The 13180-nt window shown below is 40.4% G+C and overlaps 2 protein-coding genes across 2 annotated transcripts; both read left to right on the plus strand.

Moving 5' to 3' along the window:
* Positions 1–2054: 2054 nt before the first annotated feature.
* Positions 2055–3008, plus strand: LOC145525260 (olfactory receptor 52K1-like). Its single transcript, XM_081538065.1, has one exon. The coding sequence runs from the start codon at positions 2055–2057 to the stop codon at positions 3006–3008; it is 954 nt and encodes a 317-aa protein (XP_081394191.1).
* A 4358-nt stretch (positions 3009–7366) lies between these two features.
* Positions 7367–12400, plus strand: LOC145527970 (olfactory receptor 52L1). The gene has a single exon (XM_081546525.1). The coding sequence runs from the start codon at positions 11447–11449 to the stop codon at positions 12398–12400; it is 954 nt and encodes a 317-aa protein (XP_081402651.1). The 5' UTR covers positions 7367–11446.
* The last annotated feature ends 780 nt before the right edge of the window (positions 12401–13180 follow it).

Here is a 13180-nt window from a genome sequence, read left to right on the forward strand (position 1 = left end):
TTACTTCTTATAATTCAGTGGCAATAAAATTACTGTTTTTAGCATTTGATAAGGAATTTTCACATATTATATGTCACTGGATTCTCATAATGATCCTGTGAGGTAGGTTTTAGTATGTTCATTTCACATGTGAGGACACTAAGGCTTGAAAACGGTTAGATGCTTTGCTTAAAGTCACACAGCAGACATACAGCAGAAATAGTACCTCGAACCAGGATCTTAACTTCTGGTTCAGAGTTTATTCCAAGATACCAGAACTACAGGTCCACTCAAATCTCCTTATCTTCCAAGCCCTTATGCCTTCTGCTGTTATCACATAGTCTCCTTAGCAGCTATGGTTTAAGGTATGGGCAACAGTCATGTAATTTCTCTTGGAGAGAAAAGCAAAATATTCTTGGTCATTTTAAAGCTGCACTGTTCCTTCTTTTTTTAATTTCTTTTTTAAAATTGTAGTATAATTGCTTTACAATGTAGTGTTAGTTTCTGCTGTACAACAAAGTGAATCAGTTATATGTATACAATGTAATATTACTCAGGCATGAAAAGGAATTAAATTGGGTCAATTGTAGAGAAGTGTATAGACGTAGAGTCTGTTACACAGAGTTGAGTAAGTCAGAAAGAGAAAAACAAATATTGTATGTTAATGCATATATGTTCCTTCTTTTCTGAACTATGCTCCTGGGCTAACTTCTGCTCCTTTCCCTCATGTTTAGAGATTCCTTTTTGCTGCCATTGAAAGTATGAGATGAGCCCAGCTGTAATGTCTCTGCCTGGAATGTGAATCACTCTTATGCTCCAAAACGCTCTCAGACCCTGGACCCAGGTCTCTGCATGTCCTTGTGTTTTTCTTTGACATGAGAGGACTATGGTACTGGAGATGCTGGGGATGCTGGAGAGACACATAACCCCTAAGTTGGTCTTTATCTGCCCTGCTATTTGATTCCTGTACTACCTACTCTTTGCCACAGGGCCCTTGGTGTTCTTCCTCTGCCCCATAGCAATCACTACAAGATCATAACCTCCTAGCTCATGGATCAGTGGATATGAGGTCTTGTCTGATTCTGCCACTAATAATTCTGGGACTCTAGGCCTTTTACTTGTTTCTAGACCTTAGTTTTCTAACCTACAAAATGATGATTTGAGCATAGTACACGTTGGGGATATGTATAATTCTGTACACTTTATGTGATTATATGAAAAATGGAACTAGAAGGAATATTCAATCATTTTCTTTCCTGTTATCAGCAGTATGGCTGTGATATAGAGTTTTTGATTTTCATATGATTATTATTAAAAAAGTTTCTGTTTATTCCAGGTCACCAAAACTCTGAAATTTGTGTCTACCCCTGTACAATACCACCTTGAAGGAGAGGGAGATACAGGAGGTGGTAAAATCAGATCTATATTGAGAGTTTGGGGAAAGAAGCAAGGTATGCATTTGTGAAATGATTGGGGAATAACCCAAGGAAGAACCTAATCAGTGTTGGAGTCATCAGGGACCATTTATTCTGTAACCTGGAAGTCAGTGGAATTTGGAGAAGTGGAATGTCTCCAAATTAAGGAATTTTCCAGATATTAGGATTTGGGGCAGTTTCAGATGAAGGTTGGTTGTATAAGACTTATGTGAGATCTATGCTGATTAGATCACTCACCAGCATTCAGAAATTGGGAATAAGAGCATGATGGGAAAGAGTTTCACTTACAACAGTTTCTGGGCATCTACTTGAATCTGTGATTTGTTTAAATTATGTGAATTGCTCCAGGTCACAGATATAGTACGAAATATAATTCTGGAAACTGATTTCTGTTTTTTTTGTTCAATGCATTTCCCACTGGATCAAGCTGACTTGCCTCTTCTATGTTTAAAGATCTTGCAGAAATATCGACTAAATTGAAAATTACTTCTGACTATTTTCTTAGAATAATGGGGGAACACTGATGGTGATGGTGGAGTTAGTGAGATCACATATCCTGAGCTCCTAACCTCCTCATTGAATTTAACCTGCTTGCCTTTCTTTGCAGGGCACTTCACACTTCTAAGTGAGAGGACCACCATGACTTTTTCCAATAATTCGCATCTCTTCCCACATACTTTCTTCTTGGCTGGCATCCCAGGACTGACTGCTGTCCACATTTGGATCTCACTTCCCTTTTGCTTCATGTTCTTCCTGTCAGTGACTGGGAATTGTGTCTTGCTTTTTCTCATCCGGACAGAACGCAGTCTTCACCAGCCCATGTTTTTATTTCTTGCCATGCTCTCCTTTGTTGACCTTGTTCTCTCTCTCTTCACTCTGCCCAAGATGCTGGCCATTTTCTGGTTTGGTGCTACAGCCATCAGCTCCTCCTCCTGTCTTTTCCAGATGTTCTTCATCCATGCATTCTCTGCCATGGAATCAGGAGTGCTTGTGGCCATGGCCCTGGACCGCTTTGTGGCCATCTGTAACCCACTACGTTATGCAACCATTCTTACCCCGGTAGTTGTTGCCAAGATTGGAGTCCTGGTGGTGCTTCGAGGTGTGGGTTTGACCATCTCCTTTCCAAGCCTGGCCCGTCGGCTGCCCTACTGTGGCTCCCACACAATTGCCTACACCTACTGTGAGCATATGGCAGTGGTGAAACTGGCCTGTGGGGCCACCACCGTGGATAACCTCTATGCCTTTGCTGTGGCGATCTTTCTTGGTGCTGGGGATATGACCTTTATTGCCTACTCTTATGGGCAGATTGTGAGGACCATGATTCGTTTGCCTTCATCTGAGGCACGTGCTAAAGCAGGCAGCACATGTACAGCTCACGTCTGTGTCATTCTCTTTTTCTACGGGCCAGGCTTTCTTTCTGTAATCATGCAGCGCTTTGGCCAACCCACAGCCTCTACTGCCAATGTCATCCTTGCCAATCTCTACTTGCTATTTCCCCCTGCACTGGACCCCATTGTCTATGGAGTCAAGACCAAGCAGATCCGGGAGCACCTGTGTAAAATTCTAAGTCTCAACCATATTGATCCCACCTGAGTGTAGTTCTCATTAGTTGGACCTCGGGGGCCAAGGTGACCCTCCCCTGTGGGATGAGAGCCCCATAAGACCATGCCACTTACCTGGTGAGGACAATGAGGAGAAAGCAAATGAAGTTATCCCAAGTGTTTAGAAGTTGGGAAATCTCTTCTGAGACCTATGGTGTTTAGATATTTGGATGAAAATCGAGAAGGACAGGGGTGTATCAGTTGATCAATCAGCAAGTAATTTTTTGGATAAAGTTTGTTATTTACTGGTCTTGACAAAATAAGTGCATCAGGTAATTAAGAAATAATTAGACTTTAATAGATCTGGATCAAGTGACTCAGGAGTTCATATGAAAACATGAACCACCTTTCACCACCATGATGCTGACACATAGCCTGTCTGTGGAAGCAGTAAATCTCCCTCTATCAGAAAAACTTTGGCATCACAGAAACTGGGGTGGCAAATTCTGGAGACACTTTAAGATTATGAGAGAAACTCTGTAAAATATTCATGTTCCATCTGACTCCAAAATTGCCAATAACGTTTGAAATCTTTATTCTCTGTATTTTTCTAGCCTGTTTTTGAGATGGATGACCCTCTATGGCTCTTACAGTATTATGTATTTTTAAGTTCTCAGGTTAATGATAATTCTTTATTTCCTCATTTTTAGTCTCTGGTACAAAGTCCTGAGTTAAAGTTTATTGCACACAATAATTATTGTTCTAATTCTTGCTTTGTTTATTTTCTGTCTTCATTTCTAACTCTCTTGCCCATTGTCTTCCAGTTTCTACCATTGGTACTCACTGTAATGTTTATTGTATGCTCTAAAGTATTTACACACTCTTGCAGTATATGTAGCATTGAGTGAGTGTTATGTATTTGTAATAACATGTTTCCTTCTTTAGTCCTTCAACAGTCCAACTCCCTCCAGTCATGTATTGTCTGGGTTCTTCCTAATGGAAATGCATCATCCTGTCCTTTTCCTTGCCATTTCTACTCATCTTGAATTTCAATTCAAACCTCACCTTCTTGAGGAAGATTTTTTTGAACTAGATAAGGTCACCTGTTTTTTGAACCCAGAGCTTGGTGTGTATTTCTTTCATTATCCATCACAATTTATATATATATACTGATTGAATGAATGATCTCTGTCCCTCATCTCTAGTAAATTGTGAGTTAAGTGTATTGTATTCTTATCATAGTACCTGGCACATAATAGGCTCTCAATAAATGCTTGCTCAATAAATACATCTTATCCTTTTCATGGGCCGTGTCATCACTAGCATATTTCCTCATCAGCCACATTGTGTTTTTCCATAAATGAACACATAAATCTTCATAAGTGTAACAGTAGGTACTCAGTACATTTTTTATTGGAGAAATTAAATTAATTGTCACAAAAATGTCATTGCCATTGCAATCACTATTTATAGTACTGTCTTCACTACCATTGTCATGACTAAGGGCACGTTAACTTAGTCTTTTCAGGTGTTATAAGTTCAGCTGGTGGTATTTTGGATACTATTGAAACATATTAGAGGACATGTTTATAACACAGACTCTCTGGTGTGCAGAAGCAGGGAACAAAGAGAAAACTAGCATTTGTCTCTCTTCTTTTCTTTATTTGCTCTCCTTTTCTTCATTATTTTCTTCTTCACCCTGAGTATTTACCAGGCTGTCAGTGTAATGATGAAATGAACTTGAAAATATAGAAATTATGATAAAATGTGGCACTGCTATGGTAAAGATTGGTTCTAAGTTATAGAAGATTAATTCTCAATGGGAAGCCATGGGCAGAGATGGGACATGGGTTAGAGTGGGTTTAAATTGATGCTATAAATGACCAGAGTTTAGAGACTATGAGCCTGAATTGTTGGGTGGGTAAGTGGACCAGGATTAAATTTGTGGTCCCTATGGGGAGTCTGCCTCAATCCTTCTCTGAAGTGGCTTCTGCTGTATGCCACACTGTATGATTCCATATTTTTCTCTGTTAAATATTAATCTTCAATATTATTAGTAAGAAGAAAGCTTTTCAAAGAAAGGGCAAAAAGAGGAGGACCCCCTTTCTCTTATCCCTGCTCCACTGATGGGAGTGGAAGAAAGATCGGCAGAAGAGAGGGAGCAGCCAAAGCTGCTCATCAAAGCTCCATCAGAGCTCAAAGCTCTCTATTGATGGTAATTATCACTCAGTCCTCCATCCACCTAAGGTATCTCCCTCTACAGCCCTGTGGCTGTCCCCTCTTTGTATTGATATTAGTGTAAAATCTTGATAATATGAGCAGCTCTTATTGTTTCCCTCTTATTCCATGGTGCTCTGAAGCTTAGAGAATAAAACTTTGCATTATACATAAACTCTATCATTTAATGTCTACTAAGTGTGTATGAAGCTGGTACTCTCATAATTCTCTCATATTTTTCTAATGAAAATGTTACACTTCCTACTAAGTGGGGAACATCCATTTTCTCACACCTCTTTTACCTCTGATCTGGAAGTGAGTTTACGGTTTTGTTCCCAAATGCAATGTTCAGTTTTTTCTTTCTTTCTTTTTTTTGTAAAAACAGACTAGCAAACAAGCACAGACTGGTGCTTTCGAGGTTCGTGTCATTCATGCATATCATCCTCTACCTCTCCCCGTTACTAATAGCTCTTCTTTAATCAAAAGATAACTTAATCAATATCTTCCTTATTATTTGGCTACCCATAGTCCTGGAGGGAGACTTCAGGGTGAATGACCCATTGAACACTCTAGGTTTTCTTATTCTTCATTTCTTTATTCCCAAAGATCCTACCTCATTGACCGATTCCCGTGATGTGCACTTATACTTGAACCTCGTTAGAGATGGCTGTGCTTGTTTCCAGCAGACGTCCCATCATCTATGCTTCATTCCTTCCTTTCCATACTCCTAGTGTGAATACTTAATAATGAGATTCTGGTTGTGTTCCAACCTTCTGCTTAAAGTCTTCATGACTTTCTGTTGCCCTTTAAAATGACCTAAAATGTGCATGTTACAGTCTTACTTACAGGCCAGGCTAAGTTCCTGAGAATTACATTCCCTAATGTCATGATTTCTTCAGGTCTTTGACAATACCAAGCTCCTTCCTCTCTTGCCTCAGGGATTTGGTATCCTGAGCTTACCCTCACCCCTCTCTTCACTTTTACCCGTTCTTTTGGTCATGAACTTGAATTTAGGATGGCTTCTCTGAACTCTCCAGGCTGAGAATGTTCTCATAAAACACTTTAGTTTTGACTTATAACACTTATAATTTCTATTAGTTATTCTATGATCAGCATTTAAAAGTATCATTCCATGATCTGTGATCACAAGGACCATTTTATCACGTCAGCTGTTGGTGGCTGTTTTTTTGTCCAACATCTATCAGAGTACTTAGATTTGGTAGATATTTAATATCTGTTGAATAAATGAATAATTGAGGCTTCCCACTAGCTATAAGTGAAATGTTTGTAGACTGGAAGAATGAAAAGACTGCACTTGAAACATTATTCCAAAGGAGAACATGGTCCCTGAGGTGGACTGGTAGCTGCTTTATCTGGGACCAAAGGAAGAATTTACCTGGTGATGGAAAGATATGATAAATAAGATCTTAGCCTACCTCATTGAAAACTTCCTGAAATGAGTTGTCTGAGATGTATATTTATCCTATACTTGCTATAGCATTGAAGTTGATGTTTGTATGCTTGTCCCAATTCCCCAAAGAGAAGCAGAGTGCTCAATTCACCTGAGACAGGTGGCATTTATCTTAGGTTAGGTCCTCTAAAATAAACCTAATGCAGAGATTTATATGTAGGAGGCTTATTTTGAAGTATACTTGGAAATAACACCTGTCAAGAGTGAAGGAAGCAGGATGAAGCAGAGAAAGAAGTTAAACTGTGATCCACTTATCCCAGATGCTGATGTTGATTCCATTGGGGAGCTCTTGAGCTGGGATGGTACTTCAGTGTTGTTTCATATAGGAGAAAATATGTCAGGATGTTGTATTTGTACATAGACCAGTCATTGAGCAAGATCTACCTCAGGAAAGAGAAGAAATTTTGTGTGAATCAGCTCTTTGTCCAAAGGAGTGGCTCAATTATGATAACTTTTAGCACACAACATTCACAATAGATGGAAGATAGAACATCAGTCAGTTCAGTTCAGTTCAGTCGCTCAGTCGTGTCCGACTCTTTGCAACCCCATGAATCGCAGCATGCCAGACCTTCCTGTCCATCACCAGCTCCCAGAGTTTACCCAAACTCATGTCCATCGAGTCAGTGATGCCATCCAGCCATCTCATCCTCTGTCGTCCCCTTCTCCTCCTGCCCCAACCCTTCCCAGCATCAGGGTCTTTTCCAATTAGCCAATTCTTCGCATGAGGTGGCTAAAGTATTGGAGTTTCAGCTTCAGCATCAGTCCTTTCAATGAACAGCCAGGGCTGATCTCCTTTAGGATGGACTGGTTGGATCTCTTTGCAGTCCAAGGGGCTCTCAAGAGTCTTCTTCAACACCACAGTTCAAAACCATCCATTCTTCAGTGCTCAGCTTTCTTCACAGTCCAACTTTCACATCCATACATGACTACTGGGAAAACCATAGCCTTGACTAGATGGACCTTTGTTGGCAAAGTAATGTCTCTGCTTTTTAACATGCTATCTAGGTTGGTCATAACTTTCCTTCCAAGGAGTAAGTATCTTTTAATTTCATGGCTGCAATCACCATCTGCAGTGATTTTGGAGCCCAAAAAAATAAAGTCTGACACTGTTTCCACTGTATCCCCATCTATTTCCCATGAAGTGATGGGACCAGATGCCATGATCTTAGTTCTGAACGTTGAGCTTTAGGCCAACTTTTCCACTCTCCTCTCTCATTTTCATCAAGAGATTTTTTAGTTCTTCTTCGCTTTCTGCCATAAGGATGGTGTCATCTGCATATCTGAGGTTACTGATACTTCTCCTGGCAATCTTGATTCCAGCTTGTGCTTCTTCCAGCCCAGCATTTCTCATGATGTACTCTGTATATAAGTTAAATCAGCAGAGTGACAATATACAGCCTTGACGTACTCCTTTTCCTATTTGGAGCCAGTCTGTTGTTCCATGTCCAGTTCTAACTGTTGCTTCCTGACCTGCATACAGGTTTCTCAAGAGGCAGGTCAGGTGGTCTGGTATTCTCATCTCTTTCAGAATTTTCCACAGTTTATTGTGATCCACACAGTCAAAGGCTTTGACATAGTCAATAAAGCAGAAATAGATGTTTTTCTGGAACTCTCTTGCTTTTTCGATGATCCAGCGGATGCTGGCAATTTGATTTCTGGTTCCTCAGCCTTTTCTAAAACCAGCTTGAACATCTGGAAGTTCATGGTTCATGTATTGCTGAAGCCTGGCCTGGAGAATTTTGAGCATTACTTTACTAGTGTGTGAGATGAGGGCAATTGTGCAGTAGTTTGAGCATTCTTTGGCATTGCCTTTCTTTGGGACTGGAATGAAAACTGACCTTTTCCAGTCCTGTGGCCACTGCTGAGTTTTCCAAACTTGCTGGCATATTGAGTGCAGCACTTTCACAGCATCATCTTTCAGGATTTGAAATAGCTCAACTGAAATTCCATCACCTCCACTAGCTTTGTTTGTAGTCATGCTTTCTAAGGCCCACTTGACTTCACATTCAAGGATGTCTGGCTCTAGGTGAGTGGTCACACCATCGTGATTATCTGGGTCATGTAGATCTTTTTTGTACAGTTCTGTGTATTCTTGCCACCTCATGTGAAGAATTGACTCATTGGAAAAGACTCTGATGCTAGGAAGGATTGGAGGCAGGTGGAGAAGGGGACGACAGAGGATGAGATGGCTGGATGGCATCACTGACTCGATGGACGTGAGTTTGGGTAAACTCCAGGAGTTGGTGATGGACAGGGAGGCCTGGCGTTCTGCGATTCATGGGGTCGCAAAGAGTTGGACATGACTGAGCGCCTGAAATGAACTGAACTGAACTTCTTAATATCTCCTGCTTCTGTTAGGTACATATCATTTCTGTCCTTTATCGAGCCCATCTTTGCATGAAATGTTCCCTTGGTATTTCTAATTTTCTTGAAGAGATCTCTAGTCTTTCCCATTCTGTTGTTTTCCTTTATTTCTTTGCATTGAGTGCTAAGGAAAGCTTTCGTATCTCTCCTTGCTATTCTTTGGAACATACTGAAGTACAAAATCCACTACAGTATTTATTGGGTCTGAGTTTGACCTGTGAATATGAGAAGTCTGTGCTTACACAGCAATGTGGGGTTTCTTAGCTTCCTGAACATGAGATTTCTTATCATAGTAATCAGGATGCACAAGCTTAGGAGTGATGACCAACGCTGGACCAACATTAGCCATCTGGTTAGGGGTAGATATCATTCCTTCCTTACCCAATCAGCTGTCCCTGGCACAGCAGACTTACCTCTGTGTGCCTCTAACCAATCGGGAGATTATTTTTGGCTCTATTCAGATGGGTTTGGGTGGCCTCTGGGACCTGCCAATTGGTAATAACATCTTCTCTGCTCAGTACTTTTTTCACAGTCACCAGGACTGCTATGGAGAAGTACCATAAAAGGCTTTGCCTTTGAGGGTAAGACTACAGAACCAGCTATGAGTTTGTGTATAATTTATAGTATAACTGATATACATTGTTTAATTAATATTTATAAACAGTTGTAAGACATAATATTTGCTTTACCATCAGATGAGGTATTGTAGACAGAGAGTTTAAGTATCATACCAAGATTTCATTTATAGAATGTGGATGGTGCAGAATTAAAATTTTAATCTGTCTTCCTGCACAGCTTGTGTTAGCCTGTTACATCATGAAGTCTCTGCCAGCTAGCTGATAATTATAAATTTCAATGAGACATGGTCCTTTACTTGATATAAACCATTAAGACACTGAAAGAATTTCTATGATATAGATAAAACAGAAAATTGTGGATGAACAAAGAAGGATAATAAAATAAAATGCTCATAACTCAATCAGTGGTTCAAACATAGTCAGTGAATCCTTTTCAAGAGGCAGAAGACAGTGGACTCTGAAGTTTGAAGAAACAGCAATTCAGATAAAGAGGAAGAGAAAGAATACATAAAAGGGCCCATGTAAAATAGGATGGTTCAGTTCAGTTCAGTCGCTCAGTCGTGTCTGACTCTTACTCATATAATTCCAAAAACATAAAAATGGTTAAACTATACATGTGGGAATATTTTAAGTACAAGTCAAAGTGATACAAAAACATAGAATTTGAAAACTTTGTATACCAGTCATAAATGTAGGTTTTATTTCACAGATTAAATGAACTAAAAAAAACTTAACTGTAAGAGTGACATGATGACATCTGCATTTTAGATGCATTTAAGAAACTTTTGGCTTGAAAATAGAGAGTGGATTGAAAGGATAAGTGACAAAAGCAGAGAGATCTAAGGAAACAGTCCAGTTGGGAGGAGTAGGGAGTATGACCTAGACATTGACATTGGGGGTTGAGAAAAAGAAGTGGATATAAGAAGGGTTAAAAATCCAGTCAACAGACACTGTGAATATGTAAAGAGGGTGAGAGACAGAATTGTGAGTGCTCAGTTGCTCTCACTGAGTAATGTCAGAATCTTTCTGTAGCCCACCAGGCTCTTATGTCCATGGGACTTTGCAGGCAAGAGAAACATAATAAGCAAGGGTAATTTCAAGTTCGTATATTGGGTTGGAGAGGTTGACAGTGATATAATTCACAAAAACATGGCAAAAGTGAAGTGGAGCAGATTTAGGAAGAATAGGTAAGTTAATTCAGTTTTGAATATGTTGAGTATGTGGTATAGATATTTAGGAAGCAAGTGGAAAAGTGATTTGTGTTTCAGAAAGATATTTGACTTAAAAAAGCTGTTTGGAAGTATATAAATACTTAAACTCATGTGAGCTCAATCAGAGATAAAGTATAGAATATGGAAGAGAGGAAGGAGTGAACCTTTGGAATCAGCAACATATAACTAATAGATGGAGAAAGTGGTGGACTGGGGATATAAGAAAAACACTGGTATAGTACTAAGTCATGGAATTTGAGGAATACTAATTTAAAAAATAGCAGACTGATTTATAGGTTTGATCAATGCCAAGGGGCAAAAAAAGAATTCTTCTGTGTAGACACTTGCAGACTAGAAGAAATTAAATGTTTGAGTTTCAACATATCTCTAAAAGCAGCCTATGCTTACCCTTATCCCTAAATGAAACTAGTCTCCCTTAATTAAGATATGTGGATATCTTGCCTTCACTAAATTATCTGAAGAAAAAGAGATTCTCCTCCTAGAATCTGATTTTATTCCCTTGTGTTACAGTTTAACTTCTTTCTTCATCTTATGAAGATGGTAACCAGATCTGGACAATGTGATAATCCATAAAGAATGAAGAAATCATGATTTTGGTTTTCTTGCCTCTTCCCTTTCCAAGCCATTGATGATAACTCTGAGTAATTCTAGCTGGAGGCAGATCCAGCCATCCTTTTTCCTGATCGGCATCCCGGGTTTAGAGGAAAGCCAGCACTGGATAGCACTCCCGCTGTCTGTCCTTTACCTCCTTGCCCTGCTGGGCAATGTCACCATCCTCTTCACCATCTGCACTGACCCATCCTTGCACCAGCCTATGTACCTCTTTCTGGCCATGCTCTCTGGCATTGACCTGGTCCTGGCCTCCTCCACTGCACCCAAAACCCTTGCAGTGCTCCTGGTTCATGCCCATGAGATTGGGTACACCGTCTGTCTGATCCAGATGTTCTTCATCCACGCGTTCTCTTCCATGGAGTCGGGTGTACTTGTGGCCATGGCTCTGGATCGCTATGTAGCCATTTGTCACCCTCTGCACCACTCTACCATCCTGCATCCCAGGGTCATAGGGCGCATTGGGATGGCAGTGCTGGTGCGGGGGATACTCCTCCTCCTCCCCTTCCCCATCTTGTTGAGGAGACTTGTCTTCTGCCAGGCCACCGTCATAGGCCATGCCTACTGTGAACACATGGCTGTGGTAAAACTCGCCTGCTCAGAAAGCACAGTGAACCGAGCCTATGGGCTGGCAGTGGCACTGCTTGTGGTTGGCCTAGATGTCCTGGCCATTGGTGTTTCCTATGCCCTCATCCTGCAGGCCGTGCTGAAGGTACCCGGGGGTGAGGCCCGACTTAAGGCCTTTAGCACATGTGGATCTCATATTTGTGTCATCCTGGTCTTCTATGTGCCTGGAATGTTCTCCTTCCTCACTCACCGCTTTGGCCAGCAGGTGCCCCATCACGTCCATGTTCTCCTGGCCACACTCTACCTCCTGGTGCCACCTGCACTCAATCCTCTGGTCTATGGGGTGAAGACTCAGCAGATCCGCCAGCGAGTACTCAGGGTGTTTGACATAAAAGGACCGATCTGAACTCATCCCAAACATTTTCTTCAGATGTTCCTGCCAGCCATGCTGCCAGGAGCCCATGGCTGGTCTTGGCCATATGGATTGAGTCCATTGTTATCATGAGAAACCTTTCTGGTCATGATAGTCTCATGACAAAGAACATCATGAACACTTGGCTCCATGGCTGATTGGGATATGCCTGGAGAGCCTGATTGTGAATATTTCCTCCATCCTTTATTTCCTAATCCAAACATTTCTCTATTCCTGGTGATGGAGGGGTTTGGGGTTAAGAGACACAGATGATGGCTTTGGATATGCCATTTTTTCTATCTAATGACTGAATGTGCAATGTCTCCTAGAGTGTGTATGCAAAGTTCTAATGTTTGCCTAGTTTTAGTTCTGAGTGTCTTCAAAACTTGTAAGAGCTATGAGCTTCAGGTCACTAAGCTCCTGTGTTGTAAGAACCTTTCTCAAACCATGTGAGACAGTCACAATGTGAGAAAATACCTTTTACTAAAATATGGGTGTTATTTATTTAAAACAAACTTATGTGGAACAGATACTGTGATAGGGAATAATGTGATATCCCTGTATTTAGTGAAGAAACACATGTGATTAGTGGTTTTCTTTTTTAAAAGATCTGTGGTATTTCAGCTTTATTGCATTTTGATTTACCTATATTTTTCTTTGGATAAAGAAGGAATAAGATAAAGTGTTGAATTTATGTATTTTATAAGTATTAATTTACCAAGCAAAAATAACCATGTAATTATTTGTATCTCATAACTATAATATAGGCTAGAA

The sequence above is a fragment of the Giraffa tippelskirchi genome, chromosome 11 (assembly GCF_054371585.1).
Source record: "Giraffa tippelskirchi isolate mGirTip1 chromosome 11, T2T-mGirTip1v1.2.pri, whole genome shotgun sequence".
NCBI lineage: Eukaryota > Metazoa > Chordata > Mammalia > Artiodactyla > Giraffidae > Giraffa > Giraffa tippelskirchi.

Coding starts and splice junctions, on each gene's coding strand:
- LOC145527970 (XM_081546525.1), top strand. CDS start 11,447: ATGATAACTCTGAGTAATTCTAGCTGGAGGCAGATCCAGCCATCCTTT.
- LOC145525260 (XM_081538065.1), top strand. CDS start 2,055: ATGACTTTTTCCAATAATTCGCATCTCTTCCCACATACTTTCTTCTTG.